At 41.4% G+C, this 27,526-nt stretch overlaps 1 protein-coding gene and 1 long non-coding RNA gene across 4 annotated transcripts in view; one reads left to right on the forward strand and one right to left on the reverse strand.

The window, feature by feature from the left end:
* Positions 1 to 5,376: 5,376 nt before the first annotated feature.
* LOC135363912 (uncharacterized) lies at positions 5,377 to 10,110 on the reverse strand. Its single transcript, XR_010410269.1, has 2 exons — positions 9,980 to 10,110; positions 5,377 to 5,914 (listed from the first exon to the last, which is right to left on the reverse strand). It is a non-coding gene; the product is annotated as an uncharacterized LOC135363912 (long non-coding RNA).
* CFLAR (CASP8 and FADD like apoptosis regulator) overlaps positions 5,604 to 27,526 on the forward strand; it is a 29,630-nt gene continuing 7,707 nt past the window's right edge. For 2 of the 3 annotated variants that reach the window (XM_045868226.3, XM_045868232.3), the window contains exons 1-7: positions 5,604 to 5,884; positions 7,960 to 8,065; positions 10,007 to 10,142; positions 10,998 to 11,083; positions 15,069 to 15,126; positions 18,855 to 18,904; positions 19,632 to 19,713. In XM_045868226.3, the coding sequence (XP_045724182.1) occupies positions 5,604 to 5,884; positions 7,960 to 8,065; positions 10,007 to 10,142; positions 10,998 to 11,083; positions 15,069 to 15,126; positions 18,855 to 18,904; positions 19,632 to 19,713 (799 nt within the window). The other variant, XM_064586908.1, reaches the window with a different exon arrangement.

The raw sequence follows: 27,526 nt of genomic DNA on the forward strand, positions 1-27,526 counted from the left end.
GAGAGAGACAGCGAGAGAGGGAACACAAGCAGGGGGAGTGGGAGAGGGAGAAGCAGGGCTTCCCGCGGAGCAGGGAGCCCATTTCGGGGCTCCATCCCAGGACCCTGGGATCATGACAAGGCAGCTCAGTCAGTTAAGCGACTGCCTTCGGCTCAGGTCATGATCCTGGAGTCCCAGGATCAAGCCCCCTGTCCGGCTTCCTGCTCAGCGGGAAATCTGCTTCTTCATCTCCCTCTGCCCCTCCCCACTTATGTTCTCTTTCTCTCTCTCAAATAAATAAAATCTTTAAAAAAAAAAGAAAACCTACAGGGTTCCCCTTTGGTTTATTATTGTTTTTTAATTTTATTGTACTGAGGTCAGAGAATGTGGTATAATGTACATTTATTTTGACATCTGTATACCTATTTCTCGGCCTATAAAGTAAAATGTTACAAGTTCAGTCATTTCCCCTGTGCATTTTTATCTAGTCACATTCTGTTCATGCTGTAATGGAAACCACTTTTCTGAATTCAGTATTTATTATTACTGTGTGTTTTTTCATATTTTTACTACACACACACATTGCTAAACAATATATGGTTATTATTTTTAACATTTAGGATTTTAATGTAAATTAATTGTATGGTATGTATGCTTTAGCAACTTGCTTTCTGCTTCAGCAAAAATATTTGTTGTTTTGTGTTTTGTTTGTGAGATTCATGTAGTTCTAGTTCAGTCATTTTCAGGGCTGTACAGTGTTTCATTAAAGGATTATAATATTTTATTCAGTCTCTTCTTGATAGCCTTTTAGATGGTTGATGGTTTCCTTTTTTTTTTTTTTTTTGCTATAACATCTATTGCTGCTAGAAACATTGTGTATATGCCTTGGTATACCTGTCTGAGAGTTTTTAAGGGATATTTACATAGGAATGAAATCTTCATGTCATAATGTATGTTTTAATCTTTATCAGATAATGCCAAATTGTTCTTCAAAGTAGTCATACTACTTTATGATTCCTCCAGTAACATTGGAGATTCTATATTTCTCTGACATTTGGTAAAGCATTTAACTGATGTGAAATAATACCTCATTGTACTTTAAATTTGCATTTCTCTGACTACTCTTATGGCTCAAACATCTTTTCATATCGTTAGTAGCTATTTGGGTTTTTTCTTCTGGGAAGTACCTGTTGCCTATTTTTCCTTTGAGTTGCTTGTCTTATTGATTTGCAGAAATGCTTTCTTTCTTTCTTTTCTTTTTTTTAAAGATTTTATTTTTAAGTAATCTCTACACCCAATGTGGGGCTTAAACCCACAACCCTGGATCAAGAGCCACATGCTCTATTGACGGAGCCAGCCAGGCGACCCTGCAGAAGTGCTGTCTATGTTCTGGATACAAATTCTTTATTAAGTAAATATGATGCATTTGTCTTCTCTGTCTGTGCTTACTCTCTTTCATTTTTAAAAGGATGCCTGCTTTTTATGTCTTACAAAATCTTTTTGTAATTGGAGGTTATAGATTTTCATTTAGACTTTTATATCCAGGACTTTAGTACAAGTGGAATTGACTTATAAATGATGTGAAGAAAGGATCCCAATTTCCTGCCTATATGTATTGAATAACCAGTTGTCCCAGCACCATTTCTGGTCCTTTCTCTATTGATTGGCAGGACCCCTCAGTCATCTGTGTGTGGATTGATTTCTGAGTTCTCACCTGGTTATTGGTTGCTTATTATATACCCTGGTGCCATATTACATTTGTATAAAATCTTGATATCTGGTAAGGCAACTTCCTGCAACTGGTTGTTCTTAAAACTTGTATTGGCTCTTCTTGGACCTTCTCCTCCTTCACATAGGTTTAAAACCAGCTTGCCACAGTCCATGGCAAATTATTTTTTAATTTTTGATTGGACTGCTATTAAATTTATAAATTCATGTGAGTGTCTCTTATATCCAGTTTGTTCAGATTATCTAGTGCAGGGTTTCTTAATCTTGGTACTATTGGTGTCTGCAGTTGGTAATTCTTTGTTGTGGAGGATGTACGTTGAGGGATGTTTAGCAGCATCCCTGGCCTGATGACCAAAAATGTCTCAAGACATTATCAAATGTCCCCTGAGGGGTAAAACTGTCACTGATTCAGAAGTATTGATTTGGTCTATTGCAAAAATTTTCCTTATTTTCTTGAAAGTTTTCATATTTATTTAAATTCTTTCAGATGTAGGTTCCTCAGATGTGAATTTTATTTGTGTTGTCTACTGTCATGGTGATTTTTATTTTTGTGCGTGGCAGTTTTTAAGCATGAACTTGCCTCCAGCAGGATGGATGTCTTCTATGCCCTGGGTTGTGAAGGTAGCCTTATAGGGGTGGTTTTGGGTTTGCCTCTGAAGGTCTTATAGGCTTCCCTAGCTTGAGAGTGATTTTTATGTTAATGTCTTGATTTGGGATTAAAAGAAACCCTAACAAGGGGCGCCTGGGTGGCTCAGACAGTTAAGCGTCTGCCTTCAGCTCAGGTCATGATCCCAGGGTCCTGGGATCGAGTCCCGCATCGGGCTCCCTGCTCCTTGGGAGCCTGCTTCTCCCTCTGCTTCTCTCTCTCTCTCTCTCTGTCTCTCATGAATAAATAAATAAAATCTTTAAAAGAAAGAAAAAAAAAAAGAAACCCCAACAAAGTAGTGATTACTTGGACCCTAACCCTACTTCTCCCTTTCATGCTTCCCTTTCTCAAGTGCCTGTCACCTTTAGCTACAATTAACTGCCTCAACAGCACCCTAACATGTATACTGGTATTTTGCTGCAGGTTGGACTGACTCAGCACGGGATCTGTAGTTTTCCTTTTGATAATTTTTTCTGAATATGACAGATGCTACCACTGAGTAATTTGGATTTTGCTGCCAAACTATACCTCCATTAGGACAGAGGGAAGACAGCATGCCAGTTCTCTTGCTGAGTGTGCGTGACTGGCAGAAAGTCCTGGTATGATGGTTGGAGGGAATGAACTGAGCAGATGATTTTTTTTTTTTTTTAGCAGATAATATTTAAAAAAATGATTATCTAATGTTGTTAACTTCTTGATGGCATTGTTATATCATTGATGACTACAAATCAGAAAGGTTGGCTACTGTTTTTAAAAATAGGGAATTTTAGGGGTGCCTGGGTGGCTCAGTTGGTTAAGCATCTGCCTTCTGCTCAGGTCATGATCCCAGGGTCCTGAGATGGAGCCCCACTGCGGTGAGGTGGGCTCCCTGCTCGGCAGGGAGTCTGCTTCTTCCTCTCCCTCTGCCACTCCCCCCTGCTTGTGCACATGCTCTCTCTCTCAAATAAATAAATAATATTAAAAAAATAAATAAAAATAGGGAATTGAACATTTGATTTCTCATTGGTTCTTTTTCAGATAAGTCTTGTGAGTTTGGATAACATCTCATTTATTCTTCTCTTACTTATTTTATACCTTCTAGTGGGTATGAATATTTTATAGGTTGATTTATAACAACTACTAACAAAATTGTGACTTTTAGTCAATAGAATAATTACTTGACTTCCTTCCATGGAAACTAGTGCTTAGGTTAAAGTATTGTTAGCCTGTGAATAAAGTATAAATTTAGGGTCTCTGGAATGTGTAAAATTGTTATTAAGCTTTCAGATTAAAAAAAAAAAAAGTCTGAGTGCCAGTTTTTCTACTTTCATTGAGCAGTCATTTAGTAAATTCCATTTCTCCAGTTATTCATAATGGCTGTATTTAAGTGAGGTTTGGATGAATGGGCATGGGATTGGCATAGACACACCAATACTGATTAGCAAGTATACATAAGGTAAAATGTCTATTTTTATTAAGAACTCACCATTTAGACCGATTGTGGGAAGGCCAGTGTGAAAGATATAAATTAATGATCTACTTTAAAATAAAATATTTAAAATTTTTGAAAAATGAAATAAAATTTAAAATAAATTTGATTTTGTTACTTTCAGACCCTAAAATGCTTATTAATATTTTCATTGATGGGGAACTCTGGATCTCTAGGAAATTGTGCTTACTCTAAGAATCTATTTTGTCTTTTTGTCTTTGACAGCAAAAACTATTTAATGTCCCTTATACCCCTTTTTGCTTTGACTGCCAGGAAACTCAGGGACAAAGTCACAGTCTGCTAAAATCTGTTTAGGCCTTTTGGCCTGCATATTTGCTTTGTCTTCTCTATCCTTCCACCCCATTTCGACTTTCTAACTTAATGGTTTTTTAAACTAATTTTTCCCCCTCGTCTCATATGAAAATTTTCTTGTATTTAGTGTTGCTATTTAAGATGCCTCAAACCCATTGTGGGCTGGAATTGTACATAAATAAATAAAATAGCTTCAGTGTTCCTTTCTTAAATATAGCTCAATAAATATATAAATACACTTGTACACAAATACATAGTAACAGCGACTTACAGTGGGGTTCTGTTTCCAATTATTTTTTTGCTAAGATTTACTTTTAACCTTACATGTTCTCTAATAGAAATAGACAAGGTACTGTCTCAGAACACAAGAGTTTATTTAACATAAAATACAGCCATGAAATTTTATTTACTTACTTATTTATTTGTTGCTATGAAACTTTAGAATAGAATAGACAGCACCTGCCATTTGCACCTTAAATTTTGAACAAGAATAGGTTGAGTTTCAATGGAAGCAATTAAGAATACATTTATGGCATTCCCTCCCATTGCTCCCACCCCAGTCCAGCCCTGGGACCAAGAACTTTCCCTAGATTTTCTGTCCTCATTCCTTCCTTCCACAGATACCATCAGGAACTCCTGTGATGATTGCTGACCTGAAGCAGTGTATTGAGAGTAAGGGGCCCCTAGCACTTCCACGGGCTTAGGGTCTGAAGCCGTAATCAAAACTTGACAAGGCAAGGGGGCAGGTCCAATGAGCATTCCTGATGAAGTTGTGAAAAGGACCCGGGACTCTGGGAGGATGGGTGCAGAGATGTCTGCTTATGAGGGGTTTTAGAGTAGGAGACAACTGGGAGAAAAGAGGAGTAGTTCTGATACCCTGCAGAAGGTCTCTTGTCAAGACCCGTATTTGTTCAAACCTACCTGGTTGGTGTCACTTCAAGTGGGAGTTAACCCTGTGACACCAGTTTTTCTGGTCCATTTAGCTGCTTAGCCATTGGGCTTTTTCTTCTTCCTCCCACCAAGCTTATATGCCATTTATTTATTAACTCTCTCCTTGTGATTTTCTTCTTACCATATTTGACAGTCTCATAAATTCTGAGAAAGCCTGCGGGATTTTTGGGAGATGATTTGTTTCTTGTTTCACTTCCTTTAAAATGTAGGTTATCTTCTTTGTCTGTCTTGGTTTTTCGATCAGTTGCTTTGTCTACCTTCTATAGCCTTAACAATGTAAATTTAATCTTCTAGGTTAGAGAGACCAGCAAGCAAGGAAGAGCCTCTACCTTGAATGTGAGACATAAGTTACTTTGATAAGAGGATTTAAAAAATTCCCTTTTAACCACAGAACTCCGTTGGAAAGGACTTTGAAAGAAATGAAGAAAACCATCATAAATCAAGACAGCAGCCTCATGGCCTTTTATTGACTAGAGTGGAGTTTTATTACTGCAGTGTTTTGGAAGGACACTGTGCAGGATGTCTACTGAGGTCATTCATCAGGTTGAAGAGGCACTTGATGAAGACGAGAAGAAAATGCTTCTTTTTTTGTGCCGGGATGTGGCTGCAGATGTTGCTCCGCTTAATGTCAGGGACCTTCTGGATATTTTAAGTGAGAGAGGAATGTTGTCTGCCATGGGCTTGGCCGAGCTGCTCTACAGAGTGAGGCGGTTTGACTTGCTCAAGCGGATCTTCAAGATGGACAGAAAGGCAGTGGAGGCCCACTTGCTCAGGCACCCTCGCCTTATTTCGGACTATAGGTAATTCATCAGCAATTCCCAAGGCTGGACCTGGTGGGAGGGAGGGAGGTGGTCTAGGCTTATGAACAACAGAAATGAGGACAGTAAGAAAAAGCAGTGATGTTACCTTCTTTACCCATAGATTCAACTGCCTTATGATGTTACTTCATTCCTTTGAAGTCTTTGAATTCTTAGAACATGTTTGTTTAAGTAATTGGATGGAAGATCATAAAGAAAGTGGAAGGGCTGGGTAGCATGATGGATAGAATGATCTAGATAAGAATGACTAAGAGCTAGTAATTCTTGCCATCCTCTGACTGTGAGATCTGCGGTGGTCTTTCCTGGCTTATTTTCTGTGATGTCAGACTGACAGATTCTGAGAAAGGAAATAACAAGTCTGACGGTGGTCTTCCTGACCTTTGTAGAGCTCTGTGATCCCTCCTGAGTCCCCTTTGGTCTTTCCCCTGCTGAGGAGGTTAGTGAGGTGGGCTCCCTTTCTGTGAGTTCCAGTGAGGTCCTTGCCCTCAGAGGCTCGATGGGCCAGGGGTGCAGAACGAACATCCCATCGATTAACCAGCTGTAGGCCCCCTTCAGTTCAGAGAGGAATGGTCCCTGGAGTCCCCTTTAGTTCAGACCGTCTTTGAGTTTTTCCTTCCTCCTGCTTACATACTACTCTCTTGGAGGTTCAGGGGAGCACAGCAGCCCCAAGAAAGGCTGCATTTCTGGAGAAAGGAAGATACCTTGTAACCTTAAATTAATGGTTCCTTTTTCTCCAGACCACCAGCCTTAAGTTATATCAATGATGCATAATTTGAAGATGTGTATTATCAAGAACTATTTTAAGGAGAGTTGAAAGGAGCATAGGCCTTGGAAAGTGAAACTTGAGGTCTAGAGGCCTGTTTCAAGTCCCAGAACTACCAGTTACAGGCCACAAAGGCTGAGCCAGCCACTAATATTGCCCGGGACTTCCTTTTCCTACTTGTAAAGCTAAAAATGGTGAAACCTGATTTCACAAGTTTGTTGGTGTAATTGTAATAATTTAGTATGTGGAGTACTTTTAAAACTGTGAAGCCATCTACAAATGCAGGGGTTCATTATTATCGTAGTTATTCTCGATCATCTTCCACCTCCTCAGCTAGCATGTAATGTCAGTAATGTTCTTAAATGTTCAGAGGCAGTGGGTTTCAGTGAATAGGTTAGGGCACTCTCCATTTCCTGTCTCCTTGCTATGGTGAGTGTAGACAGTTCCTCAGGGCCTCTGGGCAGAGAGGCTGGGTAGTGGGATGCTAGATTCATCGATGCATCTGTTCAGTGGCCTTTCTTTTGGGTCAACATATACCAGGTGTTTGGTAAGCGCTAGAGCAAAATGAACGAAGCATCTTCTGTCCTCAAGAATTTGAGAGCCTAATTGGGAAAACAGCCTTCTAAGCAGTAATGACAATGTCCAGGCAATAATGCCAACCACAGGTGTCCTGGGAGCCCAGATAAAGCGTGATGGTGGCTCCCGCTGGAGCAGAGGTGACTGAATCAGGAAGAGCTTTCTAGACAAAGACATCTGTGGTCACATTCCCCAGTCCCCAGGCTCTAGATGCCTTTCACCCTTTGAGTTCGAGAGTGGGCCAGGACATCCCAGGTATAACTTTGCTTTAGAAGCTTGTGACTCAAAGTATCATCCCTGGGTCTGCAGTGTCAGCATCCCCTGGGAGCTTGTAAAACAGAGAAGACAAGATCACTTCGAATTCTATTTCTGTCTTCCATCTTAGTCATATATGTTCTTCACTTATATCATCATAACATCTGGGGAAATAGGGGATTCTTTAGGGAAGTTTTCATTCTCTGAGTTGTTTTTAGAGCAGTTAGTTGGAAAGAAAGGTACTGTTTCCTATTGAAAGTAGGGGAAGGATGAATTTCCTTTTTGAGTTTTGTTAAGATATCTTCGTGAGGAGGCCTAGGCTTTCTGTTTTATGGGGGTGTATATCAGATGGGGGCCTGAACTAGCCTTTTAACCAATTATTGGCACAGCGGAGGCATCGGCTCTTGTTTTTCTCACTAGGATGGTATCTGAATTTACTGAAAATAACTTGTCTGGTTTACAGGGTGCTGATGACAGAGATTGGTGGTAATTTGGAAAAATCTGATCTGTCCTCATTATTTTTCCTCATGAGGGATTATACTGGCCGAGAAAAGGGAGCCAAGGATAAGGTGAGTTTTCTTTTTCTTGGTTCATGTTCCCAAGAGCCTATCAGAAGGTGGGGGGTGATCTCTAGGGTGTGAAGAGAGGGACGTGGGTCCTTGAAGAGGGAGGCCCAAGCTGGGGGTGAAGGTAGGAAGCGAGAAGAGAAAGGTCTGTTTCTTAATAACATTGATAAGAAGAGAATTGGTTTCTCAATTGAGAGGAAATAGGGTGGCCTTGGGTGTTTCTCTCATCCTTGTATTTTATTCTTATTTCTGTAAAAGTCAGAGGCCTGATTTAGGTATCAGTTTCTCTCCCCCGTTTGACAGACCATCTGGGAGGGTTTGGAAGTCCCATCTGCTCACACTGAGGGCAAACAGGTGGGAAGTACGGGTCCACTCCCGACGGCATCTATTTTCCCCCAGCTAGCTCAAGGCCAGCGTGAAGTCATTAGGCTTCGTGTGGAGATGAGGTGGGGGAAGGTACTTGTGACTCATGTATCCAGGGAATGGCAAAAACAGAGATTCAGGGTTGGAAGCTAGGTAGCAGTCAAGATCTCAGGGATGTTGTAATTGCTGGCAAAGTAAATTCCTCCTGGCCCCATGTGATACTCCTGGCCTAAGGACAGGCCAAGAAAGTCTCAGGTCTTTAGATTATGAAAATATGTTCTTAAAGGACCTGCCTTTGAGGACTCTGGTAAGGTGTGGCTTGAGAATTTCCTCTTGTTCTTTAATCATTGGAGTTTGGTTCCTGAAATCTAGGCAGATAGGGTGACTGGATGTACCCCCAACCATCAAATGCATCAAATGGGAAGGAAAATGAAAAAATAGAACTTCTATTTGGTGTCCCCAAATCAACTTATCTGCCAGTCATTTATATCAATTTCTTGATGATGATTATTAAAAAAAAAAAAAAATAGAGCCTCAGTAATCAAATGTTAAACTGAAGGGAAATAAAACCCAAAGCAAAGCCTATTTCTGAAATGTAGTTCTTTCCTAATCTCTTTGGTCCAGGGCAAGTGAGTAGCAATATACCCTAACTTTTAAATTTTGCCCCCTCAGACTTCCTGAGTCAGAATGAGTTGGAATGTCCAGCATTGACTAAAATATTTTAGGAACTTCAGAATTACATCATTGGGATTTTTCTAATAGAAACTTGCCCCCAGCTATCTTCTCTCTTCCTTTTTTAGGAAAGCCCTTAGAGCTTTTCAGTATAATTTCAGCCGGGCCTTTTGGAAGAATGGTACTTTTTTTTTTTATGTTATGTTAGTCACCATACATTACATCATTAGTTTTTGATGTAGTTTTCCATGATTCATTGTTTGCATATAACACCCAATGCTCCATGCAATACGTGCCCTCCTTAATACCCACACCAGGCTACCCCATCCCCTCACCCCCCTCCCCTCTGAAACCCTCAGTTTGATTTCCGGAGTCCATAGTCTCTCATGGTTCCTCTCCCCCTCCGATTTCCCCCCCTTCATTTTTCCCTTCCTTCTCCTAATGTCCTCCATGCTATTCCTTATGTTCCACAGATAAGTGAAACCGTATGATAATTGACTTTCTCTGCTTGACTTATTTCACTTAGCATAATCTCCAGTCCCATCCATGTTGATGCAAAACTTGGGTATTCATCCTTTCTGATGGCTGAGTAATATTCCATTGTATATATGGATCGTGGTACTTCTTGATGACATACAATGGCCCGTGTGTCTATCCCCAACCTAGGTACAAACCTTGTCCACCAAAAGACTTAACCACCTCTTTCTTGATAAAATCCAGGAGTGTAATTTCCTCCTGGCCTTGGAGGGACTATAAACCAGAGAGGTCTGGTTTAGGATCACTGAAGATCATGGAAGGGGCTCCCCTTGTCACATTTTCTTGTGGTTACAAATCACCCAGCCTGAGGTTTGCGTTTGGGGCTTAAGAGTCAGCCTTACTGACATTTTTTCTTGTTGGTTGCTCTCGCAGAGTTTCCTAGATCTCGTGATCGAATTAGAGAAACTTAATCTGATTGCTCCAGATCAATTGGAATTACTAGAGAAATGCCTGAAGAACATCCACAGAGTAGACCTGAAGACAAAAATCCAGAAATACAAGCAGTCAGGTAAGTAGGCCTCTCTCTGGCCTAAGGAAAGTACCTTGTGTATCCTAGGTTCAGTTGGTAAAGACTGATTTGTTGGATGAGTGGAGGGGACACAACCCAGGGTCAACAGCCCCCACGAGCCTGTGGCTAGAGATCACATCCCTTTCCATCTTTCGTATCCCAGATCTGCTGACTTCGTCACCCCATACCTATGATCACAGAGCCTCAGCCCTCTGCAAAACGCTGCCAAGAAGTTCTTAACATTCTAGCCTTCAGGAAATCATCTGCACCCACATTTTCTGCACAGGCTGGCCGCATTGTGGACATGCAGGGCTTTCGAGTGCATGCCGAGCCCTACTGTCTTGCTCCAGTCTTGGGCCTGACCCCCATCTTCTGGGTGGCATCCTGTCACTGGGATCCCCTAGCTGCCCTGTGTGTCCTGAGTTTCACAAAACCTCCTCATGGGAAAGGGTACCTTTGCTCCCTCCATAAAGGGGACCAGACTCACAGTGGCCTTCTGTCTCATGCCACCCTTCCCCCATTGTCTTTTAGATTCAGCCTCAGCATGGGCTCTGTTAGCAGTCCACCACCTCCATAGAGTCACAGCCTAAAGGGCATGTCTGAGACCCAGGGATCTACAGACCCCCCTCCCCCTAGATGACCGATAAAAGATCAAGGGTTGGTGTGGCATTTTTAGTCCTTTCTTAATGACAGTGGGAGAATCATCTGAGCTGATATTTTGAATTTAGTAAGGTAGTTAGGTAAAGTTTAGGGTATTTTGGAAGGTGGATGACTGACTCTGAACTGAGCCATTGTTGACTATTCATTTGACAATAACTTGTAAATCTTAAGTCAATACCTTTCTTCTGCTTACAGCTCAAGGAGCTGGGACAAGTTATATAAATGCACTCCAGGCATCATTCCCAAATTTGAGTCTTAAGGATCCTTCATGTAACTTAAGGGTGAGTCTGGAGCAAATGTATAGAATTCCAGAAACGGTTTCAGAACTTTGATAAAAATATACATATTCTCACAGCATGTACTTCATTTAATGTCTGAAAAAATGTGATAGAAATGTGCATTTGAAAAAATATGTATACCTTCTTATGATTACAAAGCTAACCTGTGTTCATTGAGAGAATTTGGAAAATACAGAGAAATATAAAAGACGTAAAATAAATCACTTCTATCCTACTATGTAAAGATAAACACTGTTAATATCTTGGCAAATTTCCTTCTAGTCTTTTCTCTATGCATGTTTGTGTATCTACACATACAACTGAACATTTTTTTCATTGTTCATTTGTTCTTTAGAAAATTTAGCTTTTTAAATATAAATAAGTAGGACATACTCATGAACAAAAATTTCAAGATGTAATAAAAGAATTTTTAAAGTACGTTTTCTCTTACCTCAGTTCCTTTCCCCCCAGGCAGCTGTTGTTAACCATTTTCTTCTGTAAACATCCAGAGATAGTCTATGCACATACCGTATTTCACTTTTGATTTTTTCTTTTTGTACAAATGGTAGAACACTGTGCCCATTGTCCTGAGCTGAGAATTCTTGGAAATTGTTCCATATGAATCATTTGGGACCACCTCTATTTAGTCATTGTTTTTAATGGGTGCATATGGTTCTACTTTCTGAATGTATCACAGTGTGTATAGCCCTTTCTTCTGTTTGTGTATTTAGATCATTTCCAGTCTTTTGTTACTACAATGATTCAAAATAAATATCCTTATATTTACCTCTCTGTGCATTTTCTTGTTATTGAATTTAACGATTTCAGCATTAGTGTTTTTGTTATTGAGTTATATTACTGAGTGAGTGATTTGTGACCATAAATATCACATGGTCCCTTCTGGTTGTTGTGTTATTAAATGGTGCAAAGTATTACCATAATTGTTCTTGGTTAGTTTTTTATCTCAAGAAGTTAATCCTAGTATAATATCCTCATCCACATAAAGGTATGTGGAATTTGTAGTCAGGCCTTAGGTCACAGTGCAATTTCATGGTTAAATTATAAAAGCTTTCATAAACATGTGTGAGGAAAACATTAACTACCCTAGTAATAGAAATAGTTTTATGAAGAATGTGAGCTGTGAGAGATAACCCTGAGCAATAGAATTTCAGAGCTAAAATGAGTATTAGGGATTATATTGTCCAACTGCCTTATTGAACAAATAAGGAAATTTAGGCCTAAAGTACATCAGGTGATTGCCCACCTCTACGGAACACCAGAACTGGGCCCAGTCCACACTCCTTCTTCTATACCATGGTATATTTAATAAGCTACATACCAGTCATGCCATGGCTTATCTGTCATTTTTTTAAAGAATCAAATATACTTCCTTTTTTCCTTCTGAATCTCTGTGATATTAGGTCATGAAACAAAATTGATTTAGGATTCAGATCCAGATTTTCTGAGCTTTTCCTACTATTGTATATCTAATATAAATTACACTGTCATTCTTGGTTAAAAGCTTGCCATATTTTTACTATTGTCTTTCTATTTTGTTGATGAAAGTAATTATATTCACTGTCTATGAGGCTATTGGGAACCCATGTGCTCTGTATTTAAAGATTTTTTTTTTTTTTTTTTTTTTTTTTTATTTGAGAGAGAGAGAATGAGAGACAGAGAGCATGAGAGGGAGGAGGGTCAGAGGGAGAAGCAGGCTCCCTGCCAAGCAGGAAGCCCGATGCGGGACTCGATCCAGGGACTCCAGGATCATGACCTGAGCCGAAGGCAGTCGCTTAACCAACTGAGCCACCCAGGCGCCCTGTGCTCTGTATTTAAATTTCTCCTTTAGTTTGCTGTATTGATCTATGACGCTGATCATTAATTTGTTTAGTAAGCAGACACTGTGGCATACGGATTCAGCAAATTTCTCATAAAATTAGGAGGTAAATACCTGGATGTTAACTCATGCAAGAGTGCAAAGTGCTTTAAAAATTATAGTGACATTAAATGACACATGACACAACATATTATAGAATAAAGAAGTTGTGTCACTCTGCAATACAATGCTTTTTAAAATCTAGCGTTGATTTGATGTTGTATTTCTTTAATAGCTATGTAAATGTGAATGCACATCCATGTGGGGTTCCAAATTCTGTATAGTATCGTCAGCCTCTGGCTAAGTCACTTACTAGTGATAAAAGCAACTTACATGTTTTTCTTTAAGTTAGACACAGAGACTTAGCTACAGACACAGCTTAATGAATAGTATACTTCTCTCTTTTGGCTAGGATAGCTTCAGAGGAGAACTGTCATTTGAGAGCTGAACCTATCAGATGGTTGGCAGTATGTGGTATATGTACTTACAAAGGACCTGTCATCTGAGAAGAGAAAGGGTTGGTTCAATCTTCCATTCTCTGATGAATTTCATTCTAGCCCTCAGAATTGGTAGCTGATTTTTCTTTCTTTTTTTTTTTGGTAGCTGATATTTAAGAACCAAGCCCACATGTGGCTTATGTGCAACTAGGCATTATAGAAACACAGTAACTAGACGTTATAGAAAAATAATAATATGCTAGCACTGTGCTAAGTGCTTTGTGTACATTTACTCTTCACAAGAAATTATTAAGATAGCTACTATTATTATCCTCATTTTGAAGATAAAGAAACAGACATGGAGGTTAAATAACTTGCTCAAGTTTACACACTTAGTGGCAGAATCAGGATTCATAGCCAGGTTTGTCTGGGCTAGAACTCCCCACTGTCTTTTTTTTTTTGAGTATAGTTGCTACAGAAACGTTACCTTAGTTTCAGATGTACAACATAGTGGTTTGACAAGTTTATACATCATGTTGTGTTTACCACAAGTGTAGCTACATCATCTGTCACCATACAAGTTAATATCATTGACTATATTCCTTATGCTGTGCCTTTTATTCCTGTGACTTATTCACTCCATAACTGGAAGCCTTCAACCCTTTTGCCCATCCTCCCACCCCCCTCCCCTCTGGCAACCATCAGTTTGTTCTCTGTATTTATAGGTCTGATTCTGCTTGTTTGTTTATTCTTTTTTTTTTTAAGATTCCCCATATGAGTGGTATTTGTCTTTTTCAGTCTGACTTATTTCACTTAGCATAATACTTTCTAGGTCCATCCATGTTGTCGCAAATGGCACAGTCTCCTCCTTTTTTGTGGCTGCATAATATTCCATTACAGATCTATAACATCCCATATATATACCATTCCAATATTTATAATATGTTACATATATATGGTATATATACGTATGTTATCCATATCTGTTCTTTATTGACAGGCACTTAGGTTGCTTCCATATCTTTGCTTTTGTAAATAATTCTACAATAAACATGGGGTACGTGTATCTTTTTGAATTAGTGTTTTATATTCTTTGGATAAGTACCTAGTAGTGGAATTAACTAGATTAAATAGTATTTCTATTTTTAACTTTTTGACGAGCCTCCTCCATACTGTTTTCCACAGTGGCTGAACAAATTTACATTCCCACCGACAGTGCCCAAGAGTTCCTTTTTCTCCACATGCTCGCCAACACTTTAGAACTCTCATTCCTAATCATACCGTGCATTGCCTCTGTGTTGAAGGATCAGGTGGAATGTCAACCTGATGTTCCAACAGCTTGTTCTGCCTTGGAGCTCTTATAGCAACTCTACAATACCATAACATTGGATTTTACTGAGCCTTTTCAAACATCCTAACAAGCTAATTTAACATATTGCGTGTTCATTGTATTTTCGCTTTTTAAAAAGAAGAGTTGCCTTGTTCTTTGGCTCTAGAATATGGGATTTATGGCGTTAACTGCTCTTGCTATTCGTCTTTAGATAATTTAACTGTGAACGTGATACTTTTATTTTTTTCCTGGTAAGGATTCTATTGAGATATTTAAAGAGGTGTGATATAAAGTGCCTCTGAAAAAAACTAACAGGGGATATGACCTTATTCTTTATATTTGAAGCTCCAGAATGGGAGAAGTAAAGAACAAAGACTCAATGTGGGACAACTTGACCTTCAAAGTAAGGCCAATTTTTCTTTATATTCATTCTTTATAAATGCTTGATAACTCAAGTACATATTGTTGCATTTTTGGAGTTGGCCATTTCCTTTACATGTTTTGATTAAGCTCTCAAAATAAATAGCAGTTAAATTCTTAAAATGTAGCCACTGGCGTTTCTAATTATTTAATGAATTAGCTTATTTGAATGTAAATACCTCCTACTCCATCAGCTGCATCATCTTGGATATATTTTTAAGAGATGTGCTATTTATTCCTGAAGTGGAACTATAACCAGGCTATGTTAAACATTAATCTAGCCATGATAATGAATCCTGTTAAACCAAGTATCTGGCAGCAGGAAGGAGAAAGGTTACTAGGATATTGTTTTATCCTCATTTTTTTTAAATGATTTTATTTATTTATTTGTCAGAGAGAGCACAAGCAGGGGGAGTGGCAGGCACAGGGAGAAGCAGGCTCCCCGTGGAGCAAGGAGCCCATTGCGGGACTCAATCCCAGGACCCTGGGATCATGACCTGAGCCGAAGGCAGACGCTTAACCGACTGAGCCACCCAGGCGTCCCTGTTTTATAGCTCATTTAATAAATCTACAGAGGACACCTCTACAGATGACATCCCCTTACTCCTAAAAAGAAAGAAAAAAATAGAATAAAAAACTAGTCATTTCAACCCCATACGATCTCTCTCTTATCTCTTAAAACATCAGCACTTGATCCCATAAGATCATTTTTAAAGATTTTTATTTATTTATTTAACAGAGATAGAGAGCACAAGTAGGCAGAGCGGCAGACAGAGGGAGAGGGAGAAGCAGGCTCTCCGCCGAGCAGGGAGCCCAATGCGGGGCCGACCCCAGGACCCTGGGATCATGACCCGAGCGGAAGGCTTAACCGACTGAGCCACCCAGGCGCCCCCATAAGATCATTTTTAAAAAGTGTATTTCTTTTTTTAAAAAAAGATTTTATTTATTTATTTATATATTTATTTATTTGACAGAGAGACACAGCGAGAGAGGGAACACAGCAGGGGGAGTGGGGGAGGGAGAAGCAGGCCTCCTGCTGAGCAGGGAGCCCGATGCGGGGCTCGATCCCAGGACCCTGGGATCATGACCTGAGCCGACTGAGCCACCCAAGCGCCTCGAAAAGTGTATTTCTTTTGCTTGTCTCTCATCCTCCTTGAAGTGAAGGCTGAGACTTGGTCTCATACTGTATTGGAGCGGATTGTGCCTCAGCACTTCTGGAGGCAGGGATCGGTAGGCAGCGAGGGAGGTCTCAGTCTTCCCTGAGGGGCTTGCAATTTGTCCCGCATGCAGTGGCGATCGTGAATGTTCCCAGTAGAGCAGTGGCCCATTGGGAGCCTTCTTTGTGTGGCAGGCCCCTTGCCAAAATCTTCTGAGTCAGCCTCCGTGCTGTCTGCCTGCTCCTAGAAACCGAGAAGCATTTCGCCCAGATTCGCCAGATGGTACTGCTCATGCCTGTCATTCCCTACCTAGTCTTCTGCTCTCCAGCAAAAGCTACCGAGAAGTGAATTTATTCCTGAAGTGACAGCATGTTTCTCAAAACACTGGTGAGGTGGTGAGAATTAGCATTCTGAAAGCTGTTTAAAAGGAAAACAGGAGACCTGGTAGATTTGGATAGGAATGAAAAACAGTTGGTGTTCTTTCCATAGCGCACCCTGATGGCAGGTTTCTCCTTAATTGTAATGATACTGGGTGTTACATGCAACTGATGAATTACTAAACTCTACATCTGAAACTAATAATATACTCTCTGTTGGCTAATTGAATTTAAATTAGAAAAAATGTAATGATACAGGTGAGATGGGTAAGGCTCCCAGCACCAGTGGTGATCCTTCAGAGAGCTAGGGACCTGCTTTTGCCTAGACCTGGTTTATTGGCTAGTAAAGAAAAAAGTGTTTGTATTAGTTTGTATTAATTATAAAAAACCAAACAGATTTTGACTGGATGATGATGATGTTGATCACTATCATTTATTAAGCTCTTACTAAGTGCCTTAACCCAAGATAGGCATAATACATAGATTATTTTGTGTGTTTTTTTTATTCTGTTAATCCATGATTGCTTAAATACAAAATGAAAAAGAGAAATTTCCTTTTAATCCCAAGTATCAGATGACCACTGTTAACATTTGATTTATATACCTCTAGACTCTTATTTTTAAGCATATATATGTGTAAGCATATGCACACAAATACGTATTTTTAAGTCTGTGGGATTAATATTATCCATGTTATTCAATAACCCATTTTCACTTAATATACCCTGCATATCTTTTCATGTCAAATACATAAAGATCTTTCTTATCTTTTTTAACATGTATAGTATCCATTATGTGTACCACGATTTATTTAGCCAGTTTCATGTTGGTGGATTTTTAAGTATTTTTCTAGTTTGAGGCCATTATAAACAATTATTCGGTAGATATTTTTGCATACTTGCTCTATTAGTTCCTTAGGATAAATTTCTAGAAGCAGAATGTTGGTTTAGAAAGTATTGCCAGGGGGCGCCTGGGTGGCTCAGTTGGTTAAGCGGCTGCCTTCGGTTCAGGTCATGATCCTGGAGTCCCAGGATCGAGTCCCGCATCGGGCTCCCTGCTCAGCAGGGGGTCTGCTTCTCTCTCTGACCCTCCTCTCTCTCATGCTCTCTCTCTCTCAATAAATAAATAAAAATCTTAAAAAAAAAAAAAAAGAAGGTATTGCCAGTTGTCCTTTAGAAAGACTGTTTCTTTTTTTTTTTAATATTTTATTTTTTTGAAGTAATCTCCACACCCGATGTGGGGCTTGAATTTACAACTCCAAGATCAAGAGTCACATGCTCTACTGACCGAGCCAGCCAGGTGCCCCTAAAAAGACTATTTCAGCTTACTTACTTACAGAAAGTACTCATTTCCCCCAAACCTTACAAATACTGGCATTGTCTTTGCTTGTCTTTAGACATTCTCATTTTTGTAACAATCTTATAAGGTAGATGTTGGTATGTTCATCTTTGGGATTTAAAAACAAAACACAACGAAACACCCTGAGACTTTAGGAGGAACCTTGCCTAAGATCACAGAGCTCCTCGGTGATGGTGCTGGGGTTTGAGCCAGCCATTTATGGCTTCAAAGCTGGTGCCTTCTCCACCTCTCTGAGCTAATAAAGTCGCTTTTAACTAATGTTATTGGCTTTAGGCTCATCTACATTTGCTAGGCTCACTGTCCTCTATCTTGCCATTGCCATTTTATTTTATGACCTCTGAATATCACTGGACTAAGAAAACATGGCCATCTGTTGCACCAGTGACAAATATAAGTAAATTTTCCCTTCTCTGCAGTCTCTTAAGGCTGCCCCTCTAGGTGCTGCCCACGGTTTCAGCATAGGGAAGAAAGCTATCGATATTGTTGGGTGATGAGGTTATTGGATTCTCCGTATCTGTTTAAAAATTCATCAAGTCACCCGGTCCTCGCCTGGAGAAGGGCAAGGGAGAGCCCTTTTCCCCTTGCTCTTTAAGCAGTTTTTCTACCTACCCCCTGCACGGCATGGGGACTTGTGTTTTCTTATCAGTTAGGTTCTTCAGTGGGTGGTTGGAACCATGGGGCTGAGTAGAGCAAAGAAGAGATAGTAAGGGGAAGAAAATAAGGGAAGAAAACAGCTGAGAAATAAAGAAACCCAGACAGCATGGGAGTGGGCTCAGTTCTCCTTCAGCTTTGTAAATGATTTCTCTCTCATCCCCCAGGAGAATCAGTGAAGGCATCCATCCAGGAATCGGGAGCATTTCTACCGCGGGTACAGAATAAATGATCTGATTTGGTATTGTACTGTATGCACAGTATCTGTGGAGAACACTGGCTGCTTTAAGATATCTGTCCGTTAATAATTCTCTGGGACAAGAATAGGATGCTGAGAGCGCCATTCTCCTGGGAACTCTCCTAACGAGGAACTTGGATAGAGCCAAGAGAAAAATGTTGATGTGGATTGCATTCGTGAACTTTGGAATGTGGGAAAATTCCAGAGCGGCAGTTCTCTTCTCAGCTGAGTGATTGCTGAATGTATTCGTAAGCAGTTCATGCTGAACCTCGACTTGCTCTGGCTTCTTTTTTAAAGGCTGAAACCCCTTCTCCATAAGGAGGCAATAGAAGGCCTCCTTTTGTACTGGTTTGGAAAGATACCACTTGTATAAGCTCAGGTTACTGTAGAAACATATGACCCATCCTTTCTCTCAGCTTTAAATTGTCTTCATCCTGCAGAGCTCAGTCATGTGTAACGAGACTGTGATTTTCATTAAAATTAAAAACCGAGACAGCTTGTCTTCAGCACATTACCTAAATAGAGAAAAAATGTGAAATTAATGGGAAATGTCAGCTATGGTGACTTCAGGCTGTCTATTGCATGCATGACTCACCTGGCAACAGGAAGTTTGAGGAAATCCAAAAGAAAAGATGGTGTATGTGTGGGACCTTATGGAAACAGAGCAATGTCCAGAGTTTTTAACAATCCCTGCTTTCCTTTCCAGCACATACCAGAAGAGAGATACAGGATGCAGAGCAAGCCCCTAGGAATCTGCCTGATAATCGATTGCATTGGCAATGCCATAGGTAGGTATGGATGCTGCGGATTAACTGATGCCCCACGGTGAGGTCACGGTGAGCCCAGACAAGCTGTGTTCATCAGTGATCAACACTACCTGTTACAACAAACCGCTGCGGAAGCCTATGGCTTCACATAGCGAAGGGTGCTTTCTCACTCATGTCACAGCCTAGTGTGCATTGGGCTGGAGTGAGCTTCGTTCCATGTGATCAGTCAGTGACTTCATCATCTGAAACCTTGGGGTTTTCCACAGGATCCTCTGTATCTGGCTGGTGGATGAAGGAAGTGCGTGGAGGATCTCACAAGAAATTTTAGGGACCAGTCCCGAAAGTGAGGTGCATCATTTCCATCCACATTCCATTGGTCGAACTCACTCCTGGGGCCCCACCTAACTGCAGTAGACAAGGAACTCAGCCTGGCTGCATGCCAGGAAGGAAAGGGAAGGGGATTTGGGGAGTACAAAGCATTGTTTCTGGTACAATGGTGTGATTGGCCGAAAGTTGGGGAGCTTCAGTCTTGCTTTTTCATGCTGGATGCTGCGGCAGGGAGGGGTCCTGGGATCCAGAGTGGGGTTTAAAATGGAAGGCTTTCTGGCTTCGGTGTTCTCAGATGTCCCATCATTTCATATAGCTAGACTATGAAAGCTTTTCTGGGGAAAAATTAAAAAATATTGTAAATGTGTGTTCACTCGGAGGCAGTGTGTTACTTAGTTCTGCCACACTGTCCTTGGGTTGTGTGCTACTGTTGTTTGGATCTGGACTGATTCTCTTGCTCAATTGTTGTTGGATGTCCTATTCAAACTGAATCAATCACTGGTGGTGCGTCAGAGAGAATAAGAATCTCATTGTGAAAGAGCATGTTTAATTATTTATCTCTTCCTCCGAAGGGTTGATCATCACATTTCCACAGTTTTCTTGCTTTTCAGAATTCTTGGAATGAGTCAGATCTGTCTTTTAGGCTCACTTAAAATGTTACCATGGTCAGTTGTATGGGACGAGAATTTAAGAGAAGGTCAAATTAGCAAATATTAGGTTGAATTTCCCAGGACTTCAGATATGATCTCATTTTTCTCATGTCCTATTTCTGGTTAGATGTGAGACATGCTGTCTCCTCAGCTATGGATAAGTGTCTTTTCTCTCTTAGCCATTAGTACCGATATAAGAATGAGAAAATATTTCCTCAATGAGTAACTTCCTGCTTTAAAAGAGAGTATTTGTCTTCCACTTTCTATTATAATCAGTTTTGTTTCATTCGTGCAGTTCCCAACTGCAGGATGTGTATCTGTTGTATGAAGAGAATCATAAAGCCATGACCTGCTGTGAATTTGTGACTAAAACCCAGTGTCTGTGTTTACTTCCCTTGCTGAGTTACGGGCCTCTTGTGTGCCAGGATTGAATGTGTATTTGTGTTTTCCTGTATTATAGGAGCATGGTCAGAGTTGTGTCCTGGAATATGACTGTGTGGGTTTGAATCATGGCTCTGCCATGTCCTGGCATTGACTTTGGACAATTTTCCTAGCCTCTGTAAGCCTCAGTTTCTCTTCTTCTTTTTTTTATTTTTTAAAGATATGAGAGAGAGAGAGAGAGAGAGCGAGCGAAAGCGCACGTGCACGTGTGCACACAAGTTGGGGGAGGGGCAGAGGAGCAAATCTTCAAGCAGACTCCCTCCTGAGCGCAGAGGCTGACCTGTGGACTTGATCCCATGACCCATGAGATCATGACCCATGAGATCATGACTTGAATGGAAACCAAGAGCGGGACACTTAACTGACTGCACCACCCAGGTCCCCCTCAATTTCTCTTCTATAAAATGGTTAGATAACAGGACCTACCTCTTGGGGAGGTTGGGAGAAGTGAATGAATTCACACTTGTAAAGGGCTTAGAGCCCATACATTACTATTTCTACAGCAAAATGAATGGATATTCACACTAAGTGGAATAAAGACTATCAATAGCCTCTCATCGGTTTAGGAAAGGTTTTGCCACAAAATGAATCAGGGAAAAGAACTTAAGATTTTCAGAGCTTTTGGGGTTTCTGAATTGTGGATAAGGAGTTGCGGATACATGGAAGAGTACTTTGAGGTTGCCTGAGGGACCCTACGAGCATCTTTGGCGTGCAATAGACAGGTTTATTATTGATATTGTTTTCTTCTAAGAAAAGCTAGTCCAGAAGGAATTACTAGTAACCATTTGTATTTAAAAAGAAGATAATCTAGGGGCGCCTGGGTGGCTCAATCGTTAAGCGTCTGCCTTCGGCTCAGGTCATGATTCCGGGGTCCTGGGATCGAGCCCCTAGTCGGGCTCCCCGCTCGGCGGGAAGCCCGCTTCTCCCTCTCCCACTCCCCCTGCTTGTGTTCCCTCTCTGGCTGTGTCTCTCTCTGTCAAATAAATAAATAAAATCTTTAAAAAAAAATAAAAAGAAGATCTCTAAACAGTAGTTCATAAGTTTGAGTGAATGTAGGTTGTCCATTAAAATCCCTTGGTTGGTCTAGGGAAACAAATGAAGAGTCGGACTTCTACAAAGCTGACTCTACCACCCACTTCCTAACTCACTCATTCTTCTGTCCTTGTTTATGATCATCCCCCTACTTGGGGGGGGGCCTCCCCTTTCTTCTGGTTTGTCAGGCCCCTGCCTGAATTATACCTTTACTACAGTCTCATCTCCAGGTGTCTCAGACTGCACGGACGGCCCCTCCTTTGACCGATTATTGTACCTAAAATCCCACTGTACTGTGTGACATGTCAGTCATTGTTTTGTGCATATTTATAAGCTCCCCAACTAGATGATAGGCTCCTGGAAGGGCAGGTACCTCATCTGTATTTCCCAACATGAAATACAGTGTTTCTGCAACATAGGGAGAGGAACTTTTTAAAACATGAGTTTTGGAGTCAAGGGAATTTGAGAAATGATGAATAGTTTGTTCCTCCTTTGGAGATTTGCATATTGGTCTTAAAGACTGAGCAGTCCTCCTGTAAAGAAGCTTAAGTCTTAACATTACATTTCACATTTATGTTTGACTTCAGAACTCCCCTTCTCACTAAGAATATCCTGCCAACTGTGTTCCATTTGTATATCTTTTTTTAAAAAATATTTTATTTTTTTATTTGTCAGAGAGAGAGAGAGAGAGAGAGAGCACACAAGCAGGGGGAAGCAGTAGAGGGAGAGGGAGAAGCAGGTTTCCTGCTAAGCAGGGAGTCCGACTCAGGGCCCAGGACCCTGGGATCATGACCCGAGCTGAAGGCAGCCACTTAACCGACTGAGCCACGCAGGCGCCCCCATTTGTATGCTTTATTATAATTAGAACTGGGCTCATACAAGGTGCTCATTAAGTAGTGGTAAATAGACTGATGAAACACTCCCTCCTTCTTATTCTATACATTGATTTAATGGACTTCTTTTTATAGATTGTGGCAAGATTAATGCAAACTCATTTTATTTTAAGATTTTATTTTTAAGTAAACTCTACACCCCAGGTGGGCCTTGACCTCATGATCACATGCTCTACTGACTGAGCCAACCAGGCACCCCAATGTGAGCTCATTTTAGAGGAAAACAAATTCTAAATGAATGGCTTCATGACTTTTTACTGTGTATAGCTTTTTTTGGATTTCATCTCAATTACCCCCAAACCTGTGGGTGGTGCTGACCCTAGCTCTTGTCCTAACTGCAAGGCCACATGAAAACTCATCATTTTGGGAAGTTGAGGTTTACAGAGATAGGGCTGGTTCAGGCGTGGGGTTTCCAGGGCGGGTGGAAGGAGAAGTGTGACTTCTGCAGTCATTGAAGTTTTATTTTCCAAACTCAGCATCCAAGTTTTTCTTCCCCTATTTGAGGGAAATGACAAGGCAGCTCCTGTGATAAATGGGACACAGAATCTGACTGCTCCCAGTGCATCTCAATGTAGGCTAGAGAGACTTCCTGTGGAGGTCCCTTCTAAGGAGAAACTTCCATGAGAGAGATGCGCTGCAGGCTCCATGATTTGTGGTGAAATGGCTGCCTTTCTTTTCTTTTCTTTCTTTTTAAGATTTTATTTATTTATTTGACAGAGAGAGACACAGCGAGAGAGGGAACACAAGCAGGGAGAGGGGCAGAAGGAGAAGCAGACTCCCCCACAGAGCAGGGGGCCTGATGCTGCGGGGCTCAATCCCAGGACCCCGAGATCACAACCTGAGCTGAAGGCAGACGCTTAACCAACTGAGCCACCCAGGCGTCCCTGCCTTTATTTTCTTTAAAATTAATATCTGACATTTGAGTAAGCACTCATAGTTGCAAAGTGTCTTTACAGACATCTCCCCTGATCCTCACAGGCACCTTTTGAAGAACATGGTCTAGGCATTAGTATTAATCACATTAATTACAGATGAATAAGCTAAGACCGTTAATTTGTTCAAACTCACACCGTCATTACTCCCCGGATCTTATAAATCAGACCGGGCTATACCCATGTTCTTGCTGGCCCAAGAAAGGAAGTTGCAAATGCCAGCTAGCATCAGCCCTCCCTAACTGATAGAGGAAAGAGGTGACATTATGGGAAATCTTGACTATGATGACTTCCGGCTGTGTCTCCTGAGGTGACTGGGCGGCCAGAGGCTCCATCTTGGTCTGAGGTCCCTCCAGATTTGCTGTTCTTACTGGCTTTGGGGGACATGTCACGTTTTTGGCTTCACCTCCCCTTTATTCTTCTTTCTCCTGTCCTATTAGGGAAGCACTTCCTGCCCCAGACATCAGATTCCCATCCCCTTCCTAGCCCCTCTGTCGGCGTAAGTTAGTTTTTCCAGGACCAGGCAAGGCTCAGACCCAGCAGATAGGTAGAGGAGCCAGGATTGGAACTCAGATCTCGTGATTCCAAGACAGGTTCCTCTTTGGCTGGCGCCATGCAGCTGCCTGCTCACTGTTGTGTGACATGCCCCACTCTGGCCGGAACCCACAGGGAACCCAGAACAAGGAAAGAGATGGAAGGCACGGGACAGCCCTTGTTCTGTCCCTGACCCCGGCATACCATCTCGGAAAGACAGACTATGGCTTTGCTTCGAGGCCTTTGATAAGGGAGGAAATCTACCAGTGAGGAGAGGGTTTTGAGGGAAGTGAGTCAGTCTGAGGGAAGTAAACAATAGCTTTGAGTCTGGTGTTTCCCTGTTTGCTTCTGCCCCCTGGAGGAAAGAATACGCCATGACATGAGCGTTCTCGGAGACTTGGGAATCCAGCAGTAGTGATGGAACTGGGGTCCTTGTCTGGATGCTCTTTGTCCAGTCCTGTGTTCCAACCTGGGCGCAGTACTGGGAATGGAAGGCTTGCCTACACCTGCTGAGGTGAAGGCCAGGGGGCAGTGCTGGTGGGCTTTTTCTACCACACTGAGATCCTGTGGGGATGAGTGAGCTCCTATTAGCTTCTCCAGCAACCTGTGTATCATGTCCTTCATTTCCCTCACAGTATTTATTTATCATAGGGTTTTCAGGAGATTAGCACCTTCTTTATATCTCTCCATTATTATGTGATATATAATTCTTTTTTTTTTCACCCTTACCTCTGGGCCAGACGAAAAGGACATAGCCCAACTACATCCTTAAGTAATGGTCATTATCATTCCCTTTTCCTGATTTATCTGGTGAATTATTTATCTAATAATGTGTACAAATCACCCCAAAATTTAGTGGCTTAAAATAACAATATTAATTTATTTATATCTCTCACAGTTTCTGTGGAGCAGGGATTTAGGGGTAGCTTAGCTGGGCTGTTCTGGCCCAGAGTCTCTTGGCAGATTGTGGTCAGATTTCAGCTAGGGTCATCCAAAGGCTTGACTGGGATTGAAGGATCCTCTCAGGTGGCTCACTCATGCGGCTGTGAAGTTGGTGCAAGGCCTTAGTTCTTCTTCATGTGAGCTTCTCCACAAGACTGCTTGAGTGTTCTCATGACATGGTGACTGGCTCCCCGCAGAGTGAGCTGTTCAAAAGAGAGAAAGAGCCAGGTAGAGGCTGTATCCTTTTTATGATCTAGCTTTGGAAGTCACATAGTATCCCTTTTGCCCTATTCATTAGAAATGAGTTACCAAGCATGGTCCACATTCAAGGGGAAGGGAATTACACTCTTTTTAAGGAAGGAGTGTCAAAGAATTTGCGGACATATTTAAAACTGCCATATCTGGTAGATGTGGGGCCACGATTAATCCCAGCTCTCCCGAATGGGAAGTTCTACTAGACCCAATATGAACAGATCCAGGGACTGCCCATGGGTTGGGTGAATTAAACTCAGAGCACTGAGGAGAGCTCTTATTTGTCCAGTGGCCGGTTTTTCCAGCTTTTTGTTTACCCAAGGCTGTGTTTCTTTTTCTGTCTTTCCCTTTGTAGTTCCTGTTGAGAAGCCAGAAGAGAAATTGTGATAGCTAACTTTGACTTTTATAGTTTATTAGTGGTTGGTAATGTTTGCAGGGCAGAAAGGCTGAAACTCTTGTTTCCATTTAATGCAGAGAGTTGACAGTTTGTGCAAACAGTTACGTGGTGATTTCAGCGGAGTCATTTCTCTCTCCTTTCTGTGATGCCTGCGCTCGTATGAGATGGGACCCTTTTGTTCCTTGGTAGAAGTTCTGTCTGTTCGGCTTACTAGTGTGTTGTTTGATTTGGGGTGGAGGCAGTGGTAGACTTCTGGAAGACCATATCCCAGGGGATGAAGAGAGGTGGGTACCTAGTCATGAGACATGGAGAGAAATCCAGAGAAGTTGGCTAAGGGTTTGGGTAACAATCTGAATTTGGAGATGCCTGTTTAGCTTAGGGGATAGCAGTTTTTCTGCTCTGCAAATGAACTAGGAAGTGGAGGCATCCCTCAGACAAGGAACAGAAACTTAATGGGTTACTCAAAGGGATGTGGAATTTTTAATGAGGAAGAGAAAGATGTGTCTGTCTCTGCTATTAGAAAGATTTATAACAAAGCAGGAGACTGTATTTACCTCTCTGATGGAGGCAAACTGAGCAGATGGGAAAGAAATGGACTAGGTAGGCTATAGAAATTTCTAAAAGATGGAAACAAGATTTTTTAAACAAGGGAATGGAGCCCCAGGAGCTTTATTTGTATTATCTCATTTAATCCTCACAACACGCTCACAGGGTGGGTATCACCACTTCCATTTAAAGCTAGGGAGACCCACTTCCTTAAGGTCATGCAGCCCACAGGTGTGGTAAGGTCAGTGTTAGAAGGCAGGCTTGTCTGGCATGAAGTCTGCCTTTTCCACTGCCTTCCACTGTTTCTGGAGGCAAAGTCAATCCAGGATTCCTGGAAACTAGGAGAAGAATTCTTGGGGGCACTACAGGGAATCTTAGATTCCACTGCTCAGAGGTAACACGGGGAAGCAGGTCATGAGAGGAACTGGGGAGTCTGGAAATGGTCACAACTTAGACGTAGGGGCCTCTGTATCAGCCCACAGCCTGGGGAGTTGAGGGAACGCATGACCCGGGCCGTCCTCTCTGCAGCCATTTGGATCTAGATTTGGATCTACGCTCTGCAGATGCAACCATTTCCTACATACTTGTGTGTTAGTTTAAGAAAGAGCCTTTTGAAAAATCCCCAACTCTGTTTTGGTTGAAGAGAAAAAGTTTTGTTCCCCCTTTGGTTACATTGGACTAAAAGGGGGCTCAGTCTGTGCCTGTGGCCAGATGTGGAGGTAGCCTCTGGCAGGGACAGATCGGAACTGAGAACCTGGGACACGAATGTCATGTGTTTCAGGTTGATTTCTTCCTGCCCCATGCTTAGGTCCTTCAAAACCTCAAAATATGGCACAAAAGCAAAATGGATAAGTAGTGGAGATCGGACTGTGCTTAGGGTTGCTACCC

This window comes from Mirounga angustirostris, unplaced genomic scaffold (genome assembly GCF_029215605.1).
Source record: "Mirounga angustirostris isolate CCGP_5_RB_7025 unplaced genomic scaffold, mMirAng1.0.hap1 SCAF_3, whole genome shotgun sequence".
Taxonomy (NCBI): domain Eukaryota; kingdom Metazoa; phylum Chordata; class Mammalia; order Carnivora; family Phocidae; genus Mirounga; species Mirounga angustirostris.